This window comes from Coturnix japonica, chromosome 2 (genome assembly GCF_001577835.2).
Source record: "Coturnix japonica isolate 7356 chromosome 2, Coturnix japonica 2.1, whole genome shotgun sequence".
Lineage (NCBI taxonomy): Eukaryota > Metazoa > Chordata > Aves > Galliformes > Phasianidae > Coturnix > Coturnix japonica.
Window position 1 is genome coordinate 78,359,402 of NC_029517.1, and position 13,697 is coordinate 78,373,098.

Sequence of the window (13,697 nt, forward strand, 5' to 3'; positions counted from 1 at the left end):
ACTTACAATTACTTTCAATTAATGCAGTCCTAATTGCATGCAGAATTTGGTCCAAGTACATGATTAATGCACATCTGCATTTTGATATTCCCATTAAAGATATTCTTTCTTCTTCCCTTGTTGAACCTTTTGCAACCATACATATATGTTGTCTAGGGAACTACAGCTGTGATTTAGCAGTAGGTCAAAAGAATTCAAACAAAACCTGCAACCAAATGTGTAATGATCCTAATAGAAAAAAGGCATGCATTTCTTTCTGAAAGTATATAAAATTGTGCTAGATGACATTAACAGTGACCAGATTTCCAACAAAATAAACATATTTAATATTTGATAGTTCAGTGTCCTAGCAAGTTCATTTATGAACCTCCTCCACCAGCAAAAGAGCCTGTTAACCTAAGCACTGGGTTACAAGGGGGAAGTTGCAGAATGCTTACCTGCACAGTGCTGCTCAGGTATCCACTGTACTCTCAGCCCTTCCCGCTGGCAGGCGCGAGCATAGGCCAAGAATGACTCGCAGTAGCAATTCTTATGGACCGGGCACTCACACATGTCTGTCACACATGACCTGTAGAACAAAGCCCCAGAATAAATAAGCAAGGACAGATTTTGCAAGAATCTCACTGAGATCTGAATCCTGTACTCTCCAGTCACATGGAGCTCAGTAGCTCAATGCTACAGGTAATTTCTGCTAAGTGGTAAGAAAGGTAAATGCTTTTGTGCTGCTAAATGCAAAGGGCTCATCTCTCTTTTTGGCATGCTGCTCTAATGCAGAGGGAGCTACAGAGCAACAGAGAGAACCACAAAGGAACAGAGATGTGTGAATAAGAACTAAGAAATGTCAGACAGAGAGCACTGAGACCACAGAGGGAGGAAGCAAACTCCATTTTTGCAACAAATTGCATCAACACACAGTAAAAGATTCTTGTTCCCTGGAAAGTAATAATGTAATAAAATTATTAGTAATTATGACAGCTGTGTTAAATAGGTGACTTCAACAGTTGGTGAGTATGTGTCCTTCCATGAGAACTGGTGCCTCCTCTCCAGGTTGCCTTTGGCTTCTGACTCTGACCCCAGAGCATGTATGCATGTGTTTTCTAACCAGTACTACTGCTAAATGACAAACTTTATAAAGGAGCTGGGCTGACGCAGCATAACTGAGTTGTTCTTATGCTAGGAAACCCTCTAGGCACTGATCAATAGCACCATCTTCTTACATTGTGAAAGATGGAATCCCCATAAAACATGGCAGGAGAAAAGCTGCTAACATGGCCCTAATCAAAACTGCTAGTGTGTGTCACCTCTATACTTCAAGTTAGCTCACCCAGAATGTGTGCCCATTTGGCACAGTTCTAAAATACAACTAGCAAGAGACAGCAGATTTGCAGTTGACAGTTTCTGCATATGCAAAATTCTTAAGTGCTTCTGCAGATACGGAAATGTAAGTTCAGAATTGCCAAGTATCTGCTGCTCTGAATGAAGGCACGGAAAAGGTGTGAGACGACATACTCAGACCTTGGAAAAACAGAGCCTCAGTTCCTCTGTCTTCCTTGGGAGTGCTCTGGACCTTGAGGGTCAATAGGTACGAGCCTCCTGAACCTTGCATATCCACGTCTTCTCCATTTCTGAGAGGAAAAGAAAACGCTTGAGAGGTACCTCTAGAACTAGGGGTTGAAGTCATATATGAGCTCTCCATATTAATTGCTGTTGTTGTGGATCAAAGATTCAACTGTCTTTAGGAAAAGGATGGATATAAGCCACTTTATCCAGAAACTTTCCCTAGAGCCAGTGCTTGAAAAGGAGAAAGTATTTCAGACAAAGTCATCTACAGTCCAAGTGCCTATAGAATAATCTTGAGTCACTGGGTGCCCTTTCTTTAATACTAGGGGAGAGGTTTAGTTGCTGTCAAACACGGACAAGCTTCTTTCTGCACATGCAACAATGCGCCTTTGTTGGAATAGCTGTCTATTGCAATGACTTTTTATACAGTCATACATTCAGTTCTGCCTGACGTTTCCATAAACTTTTTACCATTTTTGCTGTCAATGAATCTCCATCATGAAATTGCCTAAAAATACAATGCAATGAGTAAGCAATGTAAGTGCTTAAAAGAGCTGTCATGCACTTATTGATATATACATGATATGCATATAGAATTACTTTTGATTGAATCTATAGCATGTTTGCATTTAAAGACCTGTGATTTTCATTTGAAATAACATTTCTTTCCCAGGACACTGTAGTTGTATTTCACTTTAGTTCTGTGGAAGGTCCTTTTACATCTTGTCCAGTACCAGAAATTGCTGCACGGGTATCACAACTGTAAGGAACAGATCAACAATGCCCTTGACACTCACTGTTAGCTGATAGAAGACCTCACATAAACATAAAGGGTCACTTTTTTAATGTGACACACTAACTAACTTTACACTGTTTCCTTTGGCCACAATATGCCTGTAATCTCTTACTAGCATCCTGCAGTGCCAATAGCAGGCACCACTTCATGGCCCCCATGCCATTTAGGATTTGTACACCTCATTTTACAGATAAGTACATGCTTGCTTCCTACTGTAGCAAGTCATTATCACCAAGAACGTCTGTAATAATGTCCACAGTCAGTTATCAAAATACCATTTCATCATCTTTTTCATTCTGTGCAAGTATCAATCAGTCACATTTTGTGGCTCTCCACTAAGATTTAGTTATTATTAATGCCTGAGGTCTTTGGGGATGCTTGCTAGTGCCAGCCTGGTTACATGTTCACACAATTCCTGGCTTAGAAATTACAAAACCCAAAACCTGAGGTACTTCCTCTGTTTTTGAGAGCATAAATACAATTATTTATTTATTTTTTTAGCATTACTCAGAGGGGGATGCTACCCCCTGCATTGAGTTTATACTTCGTCTAGCTCAGGTGCTTGTATCAAGTCAGGAAATCTTGGGCTAACCATCAGTCACTTACATTTTTCAATTAATGGCATGCTCATGCAAGGCTAGCCAAGTCAGGTCACTTTGACCAGACCTGGGCATGATTTGGAGAATCAGGGGGCATGGGAACTGTTTACAGTCTGTGGGATGGCAGCATGGCAAACACACTGTTTGAGTTTAGACTCTGCATGCACTCTATGCTGTATCATTAGCCCTTGGCACAGAAGAAGCTATGGGCATCCAGACAGCCTCCAGAATGAAATATCTCTAGTTTGTCTGGGATCAGCATTGTTTGCTAATGAGTTCAGTATGGGTGTCCAGTAAGGAAAGTAGCATGGCACATTCAGCACATTCTGGTTCATTTCATTTACAGCTCAGTGTTTGTGTATTTTTGTTCTGAAGTGTTTCATCCTGGTGACACAGCTGGGCTCACTCCATAGGCTTGGACAAGGAGATGTCATCAGACTGCAAAGTTTTTTTGTGAATGAATTACAACTGCTAATTACTCTTAAGAGTAAGTAATTATGAAAAATGATAGTAAAGGAAACGATAACCATACCATCCAAGTTTAGTCAGTCAGTAAATATATATCAAAATGAAATTCCTTGGTGACAAGTTTAATGCATTGACATTAATTGTAGTTGGATGGATTGGCAGTTGGGTAGGGAGGAAAGGGGGCCTGCTATATCACTTCTGAAATCAGAGGGCCATGAGGGGATGTTTCATAATATACATATGCAAAATTATTCTTGTAAACTGTCCCAATCCTTTCTTCTTTCAACAATCTTTGGTATTCCTACCCTTTTTGGTTTTGTTTTTTTTTTAAACCCTCCCCATCGGCACATTTCAGAATTCTTTGTTACCTTAAATTCTGCCTCCTCTTCATTCCTTCTCTGAAACTGATAAACAGATTCTGTGACTCTAACTGCATGTATGCAGAGGTTTTGGCTTATATGTACTATAAACTGCCTGGGCTGTTCCAACAACAGAAAAACATGCTTTTACTAAAAGTCTGGAATTAAGCTGACAATGAAACTCTACTATCAAGTTACCATACAGTCCACAGGTGAAGACTTTGGGTCTTCCACAGTGTTGTGACTTTTCCAAGACCAAAACATTTGCTATAGTTAACTAAAAGTGAGAATACATTTAAAACATCCAAACATTAAAGTTGTAAAAAAATAATCCCACAGGAAGACCGCAGTGGAAGTTACTTATAAAATGAAGCCATTTTACTGACTATGAAAATACACACAGGATAATTCACGCAGTCTTAACTCTTCCCACAGTGAAATCATATTGAGAAGTATTTTGTCATTCAAACTCATGATCTCTTAAAAAGACTTGCTCCTGATTGCAAGAGTAATATACTCATATACACACCTACATGTGGAACAATGCAGGCTTTTGCTATTCAGCCCTTTTCCCTGCATAGTAGTTGAGATAATTAGTGAGAACACGCGAGAACACTGAATGAATAAAAGGCTTTGACATTGTTCATGTCCAACTAGGGAAAAGGTGCTGTTCTTCCTGTGAGCCCTCCTTCAAAAAGCACATTATTTGGAGTCCCGGCTCTGAATAAGTACCAAAGCACAGCCAACCTCTCAATCCTCCACTGGCACTATGAGCCTTGCTGCGATTCCTTTTGATGCTGCCTGCACTGCCTGCAGGGGCTGTGTTAGAGATGCCGCTAATTGGGTGCCTATAATCACAAACTGTTTCAAAGGGAAATCCAGGAAAGTGAGGGCATCCGGCAGCTGGGGGACACACCTTGGAAGGAGACACATATATACACATGCTGCTTCCACATCTTCAAAGTGAACTGCATGAGTGTGCTCCTTTAGCAACAGCCTTTTTTTACATTAAACCATGGAAAGTCTCCAAGTCCCACAAAGGGCAAAGAACTGAGTCCCGTGCTACATGAAAAAGAAGGAAGAAAGATCATGGCAGTGAATCCTACAGCCTTAGTCCATACCATGCAGGATCGAAACTGCAGATGTTTGGTGTCAGATGCTGAACATCAGCAGTCCTCTTCACTTTGGAGTGCACACAACTCGAGCCATGTTAGTATGAACAGTGTCTTTTTTCATTGTGTTTTCCTCATATCTCAGCAAGAATATGGTGTATAACAGTTCTCAAACCTTTTGGTGCCTTTAGGCATTGGCACCATGCAGACAAAAACATGGCCCCTTCACTGTCCCACCAGTAGGTCTCAGCAGACATTGCAAAAGCTCTTGGAGATGGTGCACCACTGTCCCAATTACATGTGTCTGAAAACTGAGGTGCAAGGTAACAAAGATGCTTGTTCTTAGCAGAGATAATCTGTGTACATAGAAATTCTGAAGCCTGAAGGGCCATCTGCATATAGAGGAGGATTAATTTCCAGTCCCGCCAGCCTGTGAGGGACTTTTTAGAAGAACATACAGTTTGCCAAATAGGAGTTTCAATACCAGGTTGGCCAAATTTAGCATTGGTTTTTAAAACAGCCAAACTACACAACAGCCAGGTTGTATTCCTATAATCACAATGGAGTGCTCACAATTCAGCAGCAAAACTCAGGATTTATTCTTCCTAATCCCAGATTTTCCCCTTTTATAGGAAAAAATATAAAGCCAATGGCTCCTGTCTGTACGTACATTGTTACAAGGAAGTTTGTATGGGTTGTTTTTCCTACCAAGTTTCAATAAATTGCCACTTCTTATTTCTCCTGCTAGAGAAGCAATTGTAATAGAAAATGAACCATACTCCAAAATATAATGCAATGGCTCATGCTGTTGCTGTTGTAAACTGTTTTGCATGTTTAACCTTTCTGAAGTATTGAAGCTTGTTATTTAAAGCTGGAGACTTTTTATGGTTTTGAGGCTTGAGATGAGAGCTTTGAGATCGTTCTCACTTTCTCCAGAACTTACTAATCTTAACACAAAAGCAGGAGACAACTCACGAAGGAGGTAATTTTGGAGGCTACGGAAAATACAGAAGTCATAGAATCATGTCCTTACATCAGTCCTTACATCAGCTGAGCATTCATTCAAAGTAGTTGCCTAGGGGACACACCGTTTCATGTAGTGGACAGTCATTCTCATGGATTATATTTTTCTAAGACCACATAACTGGATAACTGTACCTGCACATTCTCTGTGCTTTTCCTACACCTTACAACAATGATAGCATTTCCATAAATTTGAGATCTAAGAAAGGCATCTGTATCACTGTTAAGTCATCACTGCTTCAACCCATTTTGCTGTGGAAAAAGTGAAAAAGAGTCCAGAACAATTGGCAGGCAACCTACAGGCATTTTGTACTGGATATCCCTTCCACGGTATGAGAACTCCCCTATCACTGATCTAGCTTAAAGATAGATATATATAAAAAATAAGAGTGTGGGTAAAGAAATCGAAACCACAACACATCTTCTGTGAGCACTACATATCAGATCTATTGCAGGCATATGTTTTCCATGGGGATATCTCATTCATGTAAGAAGAGCACTGGCCATAATGCTTGATAATATCAGCATTATTGTTGGCAGATTGCAAAGGATTTCGCAGCAGTGGGCATTTGAACCATAAGTTCAAATTTCATCCTGATCCCACATTTTTATTGTAAACTTGAGTCAACCATGGGTTGCATTGCTGTGTGAATCCTAGAGGAAAAAAATAATAAAATTATGGGACTTCACCAAAGATGAAGAGCTGTATATGATCTAATATCTTTTGGGCACAGCAGTCAATTTAACTGAATGCCAGTGATCCTGCTTCAGATATAGACTTGGCACTCAGAGTCAATTAAACCGAATTACACAAGATATCTACATCCATCCCTGCCTTGCCGAGGCACTCTACTGTTGCACTTGTTTAGAGGAGTAGGGATTGACTTGGGAAAAGGATGTTTTAAATGAAAGTGATAATTATTGTTTGTAATATCCAACACAGCAGAGACAGACAATAATTCAATTTCGATTTCTTTGCATATACAGCTCCTTTGCAAGAAGCTAGAACCCATACTTTCCTCACAAAGGGTAAGCAAAAATGACATTTTCCAGTGATGCAGAAGATCCACACAGACTTCTGAAAAAGCATACTGTGCTGCACAATAGCACCATAAACCTACACTACTTGCTGCCAAATGTGTTATCCAAAAGTCTTTTAAAACGCCAAAAAGAGTGTTCTATGTATATTTTTAACCTTTATATAAAGAGCATGCTGTGCCAGGTTTGTGCTTTACTGCCTTAACCAACATAACCCACAAGAATATGGTAAAACGAACAATGACACGTTCTGGAAAAGTTTAAAATGACATCAAGTTTAAGTTCTAAGGACACCTCTAGCTCGACATCACATTTATAATCTTCCCTGGCTATGTAGTAACAGTGGTAAAGGCACTTAAAAGGAGAGAAGGTGGAAAAAAACAAAAGCAAAACAGAAAACCAACCCCCCCTACTTCTTTTTTCATGATAATTCTCAATGTACTCAAAGTGTCAAGTAGTCTTTTTCTATCTTGTACTTGGACCCTCACAGGCTCTGCATCTTTAAATGTTCTCTCTGATCCTGAGAATGGAAAGGTTGGCTAAAATCCCTCCATGGGGAAAAAGCTGACCCACATCTGAGGAGGACAATGGAGTCCCACACTGGGCTCCGAGAAGCATCTGTCTGACTCAGAATATTTCCTAGAGTTGAAGATTACAGTAGAGTTGAGCAGCTGACTTGCTGCTTTAACAGAGAGCAAATTTTTGCTCAATAAACTCCAGCAGAATAGAGAAACCTTATCCGCAACACTGGAAAAACTGACCCCTTTCACTCCCACTCACTTTCAGAAAGAGGAAGAATTTGTCCTTTCTATTATTATGCCGCAGTTGTGCTGAGCCATGCAGAGTTTAACTTTTAAAGTCATGACATTTAAGAGAAATACCCATACAGACGAAACTAGTTTGATTTCCTATATAACATATGCAGTTAAAAACAACTTCTCTGTGCACACGTTAACATCTTTCATCCATAATCACTGTCAAAAAGAAGACATACAACATATATTTCTTCATACATTTCAAGGAGGGGCCCGGTATCACGCTGAGACATGTCCATGGGTAATTACTTTCTTTTACTTGCTTACTCAAGCAGCATAAAATAAGTTGTTCCACTTTGTTTGGTGGCTCTAGAACACACACAGTTTCCAAAATCATTCTCAAGAGGCCACATGCAATAGAGAGTTAAGATCAACAAAAAAATGTAGATGAAAATTTAGAAGAACTACCTGGAACCTGACACTTTTGGTTCAAAAGCTGGAACTTTTGAATATATGTATTTCTTCAGTTAATTAATATCCACCATCATCCACTTGCAAATATACATCAGAGAACTGGTAAAAATTACCGTAGTGGTACATCTAATGTTATGGCTGATCAGGTATTTTTGCAAAGCTTTCTGACAAAAAGTCTTGGCCCTCTGAAATATTAATATTCGAAATCAACTCCTATAGGATTTTCTACGAAAAACCCTAACTTTCATGGCCAAAGTGTTCTAAGGACTGCAGCCTATGTGCTCACTACTCATTCTCTCTGGCAAAAGCTGTAAAAACTGCTGCAGTCTTTCAACCACATCCACTTGTCTTCTGTCTCAAGAACCTCATCATGTCTTCTCAGGAGCCACAACCTAGACAAATTCCTAAACTTCACAATTTTCTGTTTTGAATGTGTTAAACCAGTAAGATTTCTTATTATTTATCCTGTTTTTCTTATTATTTATCCTGTTTTAACATAATACAGCAGTATTCACACCACTTCAATTCATCACATCATACCAGCATTTCAAATGTCATTTCAAATGTGTATATAAAGTCTTTCTTATGAGATGAAAATATAGTGAAAATGCCCTAGTGGACCTTCTGAATATGCATACCACTACTTTTAAATTTCCATTCTGCCTGCTACATGCACGTGTTTAGCTTAGCACTTAGCTGCTAATGTGAATTTGAGATTTTCAGTGTCCTCTGGAGTAGCTAACATGGAAAATCCATCTTATTTTGTAGTTTTTGTATCATATAACTGACATAAATGTTTCTCTTTTTCTCCATGTCCAGGATTAAGTTTTAAAAGAGATCCAGCCATTCTCCGGTTCTTAAGTGGAGACTGAATAGTCATATCTTCTCTAGAGAGATAAAATGACAGACAATCCAGGAAAAAAATAACAGATATGTTTTAATATCTAACTTTGTAGCATTCAAGTGATGCTTTCAATCAACAGTAAACTTTAGTTTTGTGTTTTGTACAGGGCAAATAAACAAGGAATATGCTAAATGAATCTAATATGACCGCATCATCTTTCACATTAGTAGACAGAGGGCCCATTAGTGTATCCTGTGTGACAGTTCTCATCCAAGAAAAACCAGATGCTTGCCAGGAGTTTAAAAACATCCCAGACAGAACCTCAAAAATTATTCAGAGGTTTTAAAGTCATGGCCCCAGAGCAACACAAACCATCTAGATATTGCCATAGTCATGAAATAGCCACATAAAATACCACAAGATTTTAATCTTCTAAAATGAAAATTCAAAACAGGTGATCTCCTTTTCTCTACCAACTAAATATACCATGGCCCTGCTGTGCTATCTGTCATAAAAATATGTCATATCCAATAACAAGCACAATGAACAGGATGCCGGAAGTATTTCCATTGTATACATAGATTCTGAAGTTTGCATATTGCAGTTCATGGTTTAACTCATATGCAATTAACTAATGCAGTCAAGTATATTTTTCCTCTAGGTGGCTGCAGAGCATTTAAAAAGTTGCTAGCTCCAGATGGAATACAAAATAGAGGGAGTAAAGGAAAGAGTATACAGGAGACTACAACTCAGAAAACAGCCTAACTCCTCATCTTGCTTCCTTTACAAAGCAGAAGCCAAAATCTCATTTCAGCAGTCAGGCTCACAGTGAGCGTATCATACTTTCAGCCCATCACACACACACACACACACACACACACACAGAGAGTGTTTCATCACAGATACTTCACGCTTTGCTCTTCACCAACGATAACGGGACTTGCAAGAAGTGGTACAAGAGCCAGCTTAGTTGTTCAAAATGCACTCTCTTCCTGGTTTTACGACGTCCTGTGTGGTCTTGGCCCAGACCCATAGGAAGATGTAGGCACATTAAAGTGTGATTTAGGTAGAGTTCATACACCCCATTCCAAAACTGTGGTCCTGGCTCAGTTGCCCTGGTGAGGCATCCTGGCAATGCTGGAGACGTAGTATCTGCTTTTACATTTCTTCGTACACCTATGCTTTTACTCTACATGTTCCTAAGGTGCTGCAGGCGATGGTGGGCAGGAGCCCAACTGGCATCTCAACCCTAAGGGCATCACTGCACAGAGCAGTGCTGTCTAACAGCAGCGGCAATGCTGCCATGGTCCTGTTCCAGATTCAACAGATTAGGGAGAGAGTGTGATAGTTCAATAGTGACCCAGCACAGCCAGGAGGCAGAAACCTAGCTAATGATTGCTGATCTCTGAACAGTTTGTCTTAGCCTGAGCTTCATGTACAGAAAGCTTTTGATAAGTGGCACTCTGCGAGGTACCACAGTCATTTAATCTTCTTAAGTGCAAGATCAACTGTAAAACACCATGCAGAGCCTGAAAATACAAAGCCTGAAAACACTATTCATTAAGTGCTGGCTCCAGCGAAATCAATGGGAATTTTCCTACTGGCAGCACAGGAGCTAAGACCCAAGACTGTCATCAGCCTTTCTTGCTGTACTTCAAGGCTTTGAAGGATCCAGACTCTTTCAGGGCATGGCTATACATTAAATTCAATCTTCCTGAATTAAAATGCTGGTGAATTAAAATTTCCTGTACTAGACACAGTGACTCCACAACATATTGGCCTTGCCTGGGAGCCACAGGAACTCACATGGATGTTGTAAAGTCAGAATGACCTAATACTGGGTGAGGTGGAATGAGATGATGTGAGGATACAGAGCCAAGGTTTGTTCTACTTCATGACAAACTTACCTTTCAGAGTGTTGGCTTGGGCATGGTAGTTTACTTGGCTAAATACAAAGAGACCTCTGATGTGAAGAAAACACTGGCCTTGACCATGAGCAAACCCACCCTATCACAAAATGGTCATAATCTCATTAGCTCCATGCTTCTGAAATATTTTCTTGCTACTCTGCTGGTGATGACCAGTGCTGAAGCTAATAATATCACTTTTTAGGCTTGTTTTGTATAAAAAGTCCTGAACATATAAATTTGACTTTGCTTCTTTTTGTTGGTTAGGCAGAGACTCTACCAAAGAGATCTGTGCCTATTGTTAGCCACTGTGAGCACACTGCTTGATGGAGCCATAAAGCAATTCATTCTCCATCCCTTTTCACTATGTAACATCTTCCCTGCCCTTTCCTCACAAGCAGCAGAGAGATCTCAGCACTGTACCAGTTTGTTTAGAAGCTCGCTGTCAAATCTGGCAGTGGTTGCAAGCTACTTTCAAGCTTCCTCACCAGCAAAGTTTGTGGGTAAAAATTTTCAACTGGCTACTTCCTTCAGCATTCAGAAACAAGGAAGCAGCACAGCTGTGGTGAAGCAGCAAGACAGCACGGCTCCTGAAGAGAAGCCCAGCTGACAGGAGAGGGAAATCCCAGAAGGAAATGTGGAAGGAAGAGCTGTTACTGGAGGTTACACAGGCTTCATAGCTCATGTTCTCTCTGAGTCCTCAGGAACCACAGTGTTTGGAGTCCATACCTCTGGGAGGCTACAGATTTCTTCCCTCTGAGGTGAGCATGTGGCATCCACTCAGTAGTTTGCTGCTCCCATGGATCTTTCTACAGGTGAGAAGCCTGAGGGCCCATATGAAAGCACGGGCGGATTAGCTCTGTCAAAACAAAGATCCTGATTTTGTGCCAGTAAGGGAAAAAAGGAGGGAGCAGGGAAAACATAAAACAGAGTGTATGATATATAGAAGGAAAATTGTTTTTTAATAGAATCTTTTCAAAGTTTTCCATTAAACTTCAGTTGCTTGCAGTGCAAGTTTTGGAATGCAACTCCCTCATCCCCTCAGGATGGTCTGCATTTTATTATGTTAGTAAGGAAGCCTAGCTTATTCCTAGCAGAGCTACTGTATATGAAACATTTCAATCTCAAGCCAATGTGGCAGGAGTAAAAGCCCCTCCTGACTGATTTTCAGCCACTATTTTGGGGCCAGTAATTTAACACATTTTTTATCATGTGCAGAAGAAATGTTTATTACTAAGCAATAAGTAAACCAGAAAGGATCACATCATAATGAATGAGAGATACACACCCAAACGTTACTTGTATGATCAATAGATTTCAGCTGAGATTCCTAATCAGAATGAGCAAAGGGATATATCAGAGGAGCGGAGGAGGTGTTGGTCATGGGAGATGAACTGAGTAATGAGAGAACACTAAAAGCTCTTCCCTTTCTTCCTTCCCTCCTTTCCTCTCCCATTTCAGTAATGCAGACCATCTGATTATTAGGAATAGCTGTGCTGAAAGTAGGGGAAGGCAGTCACAGAGAAAATAAGCTTGGAAGCTGGATGAGAGGCAGTGCCATAAGTCTGTCACAGGAGAGCAAGAAAGGGTGTGGAAGGTGCTATTATACTAATAGCAAATTCCTGCGAATCAGTAGGAATTCTTACAGTTCATTAGGAAGCCAGAATGAAAGCTACACCTATCAGAAAGAAACCACGTGTCTAAGGAAACCTGTATACATCCATACATGTCATATCAGCTTTGTGTATGCTAAGTACCTGTGGTCTCCAGGGTTGCCACTTAGAAGATTTAATGAGCACTGGCAAATAGCTACACGCTTAAAAATCAGGGGAAACAACTATGTCTATAAAGTACAGTGCAACTCACAATTAACCAGTCCCATCTTCTCAAGGTGTCTCATCTCCAGACTTAAATTTCTTCAGTAAAGATTGTGCCTTCTGATTTGACTCCTGACAAATTCTTCAGAAAGGGCTATAGACAGTGATGTGGTTTCTCTGAAGTTATTTGTAAGATGTAGTCAGCTTTGAACCACTGCTTTCTCAGTTTCTCCCAGAGATATATGGCCAGGACTCATTTCTCTGAGCTGCAACATGGTGGTTCTCAAATGCTGTCTGGAGAGATCGACTGTTCAAAATAATGCAGAAGAAACACTTCAGGGTATGGGTGTGTGTGTCTGTGACTTTGTGTATGTGTATATAGATTTGATCCTTTTCTGCTTCTAGGTCAGTAATATAATAGTCTGTGCATTGCGTTTCAGGTTAGACAGTCATGTTTACTTAGTTGCCCTCCTTATGTTGCACTGGATATTCTTCCATTTGCTAAAATAACAGCACAACAGGAGGATCATAAATTTTAACAATGGTTTCCTTGCCAAATAGGTTGATGAAATCATATAGCACCTCCATGGAGATTTGTGCATCTTCAGTACACTCCACCTGAATGTCAACTGTTGTCAGACAATGCTTCTGTAAGTAAAGAATAGCACCATATATGCGTTTAGAGTTTCTTCATTTCTTAACATCTTCTTAGGGAGATTACGTTCTTGTGAATGTCAAACCCAGTGGTTCTTAGAGGTCCCTTTATGTAACAGTAGCATCAGCCATGGAAAGAAAGAATCAGGAGGCAACATAGTTCTTGATCCCATCTGGGCGAGGAGTACAAAGGGAATCATCACGTCTGTGTGAAGAGAGTGATGGTGATGGAACATTAACAGAAGAGGCAGAGTCCCCAGAGTCAAACACTGTGGGAATGAGTAAAAGCCA

At 40.2% G+C, this 13,697-nt stretch overlaps 1 protein-coding gene across 3 annotated transcripts in view; it reads right to left on the minus strand.

The window, feature by feature from the left end:
• BMPER (BMP binding endothelial regulator) overlaps positions 1-13,697 on the minus strand; it is a 150,902-nt gene that overhangs the window by 7,178 nt on the left and 130,027 nt on the right. For all 3 annotated transcript variants that reach the window (XM_032442564.1, XM_015855065.2, XM_015855067.2), the window contains one exon: positions 438-568. In XM_032442564.1, the coding sequence (XP_032298455.1) occupies positions 438-568 (131 nt within the window). The remainder of the gene's footprint in view (positions 1-437; positions 569-13,697) is intronic.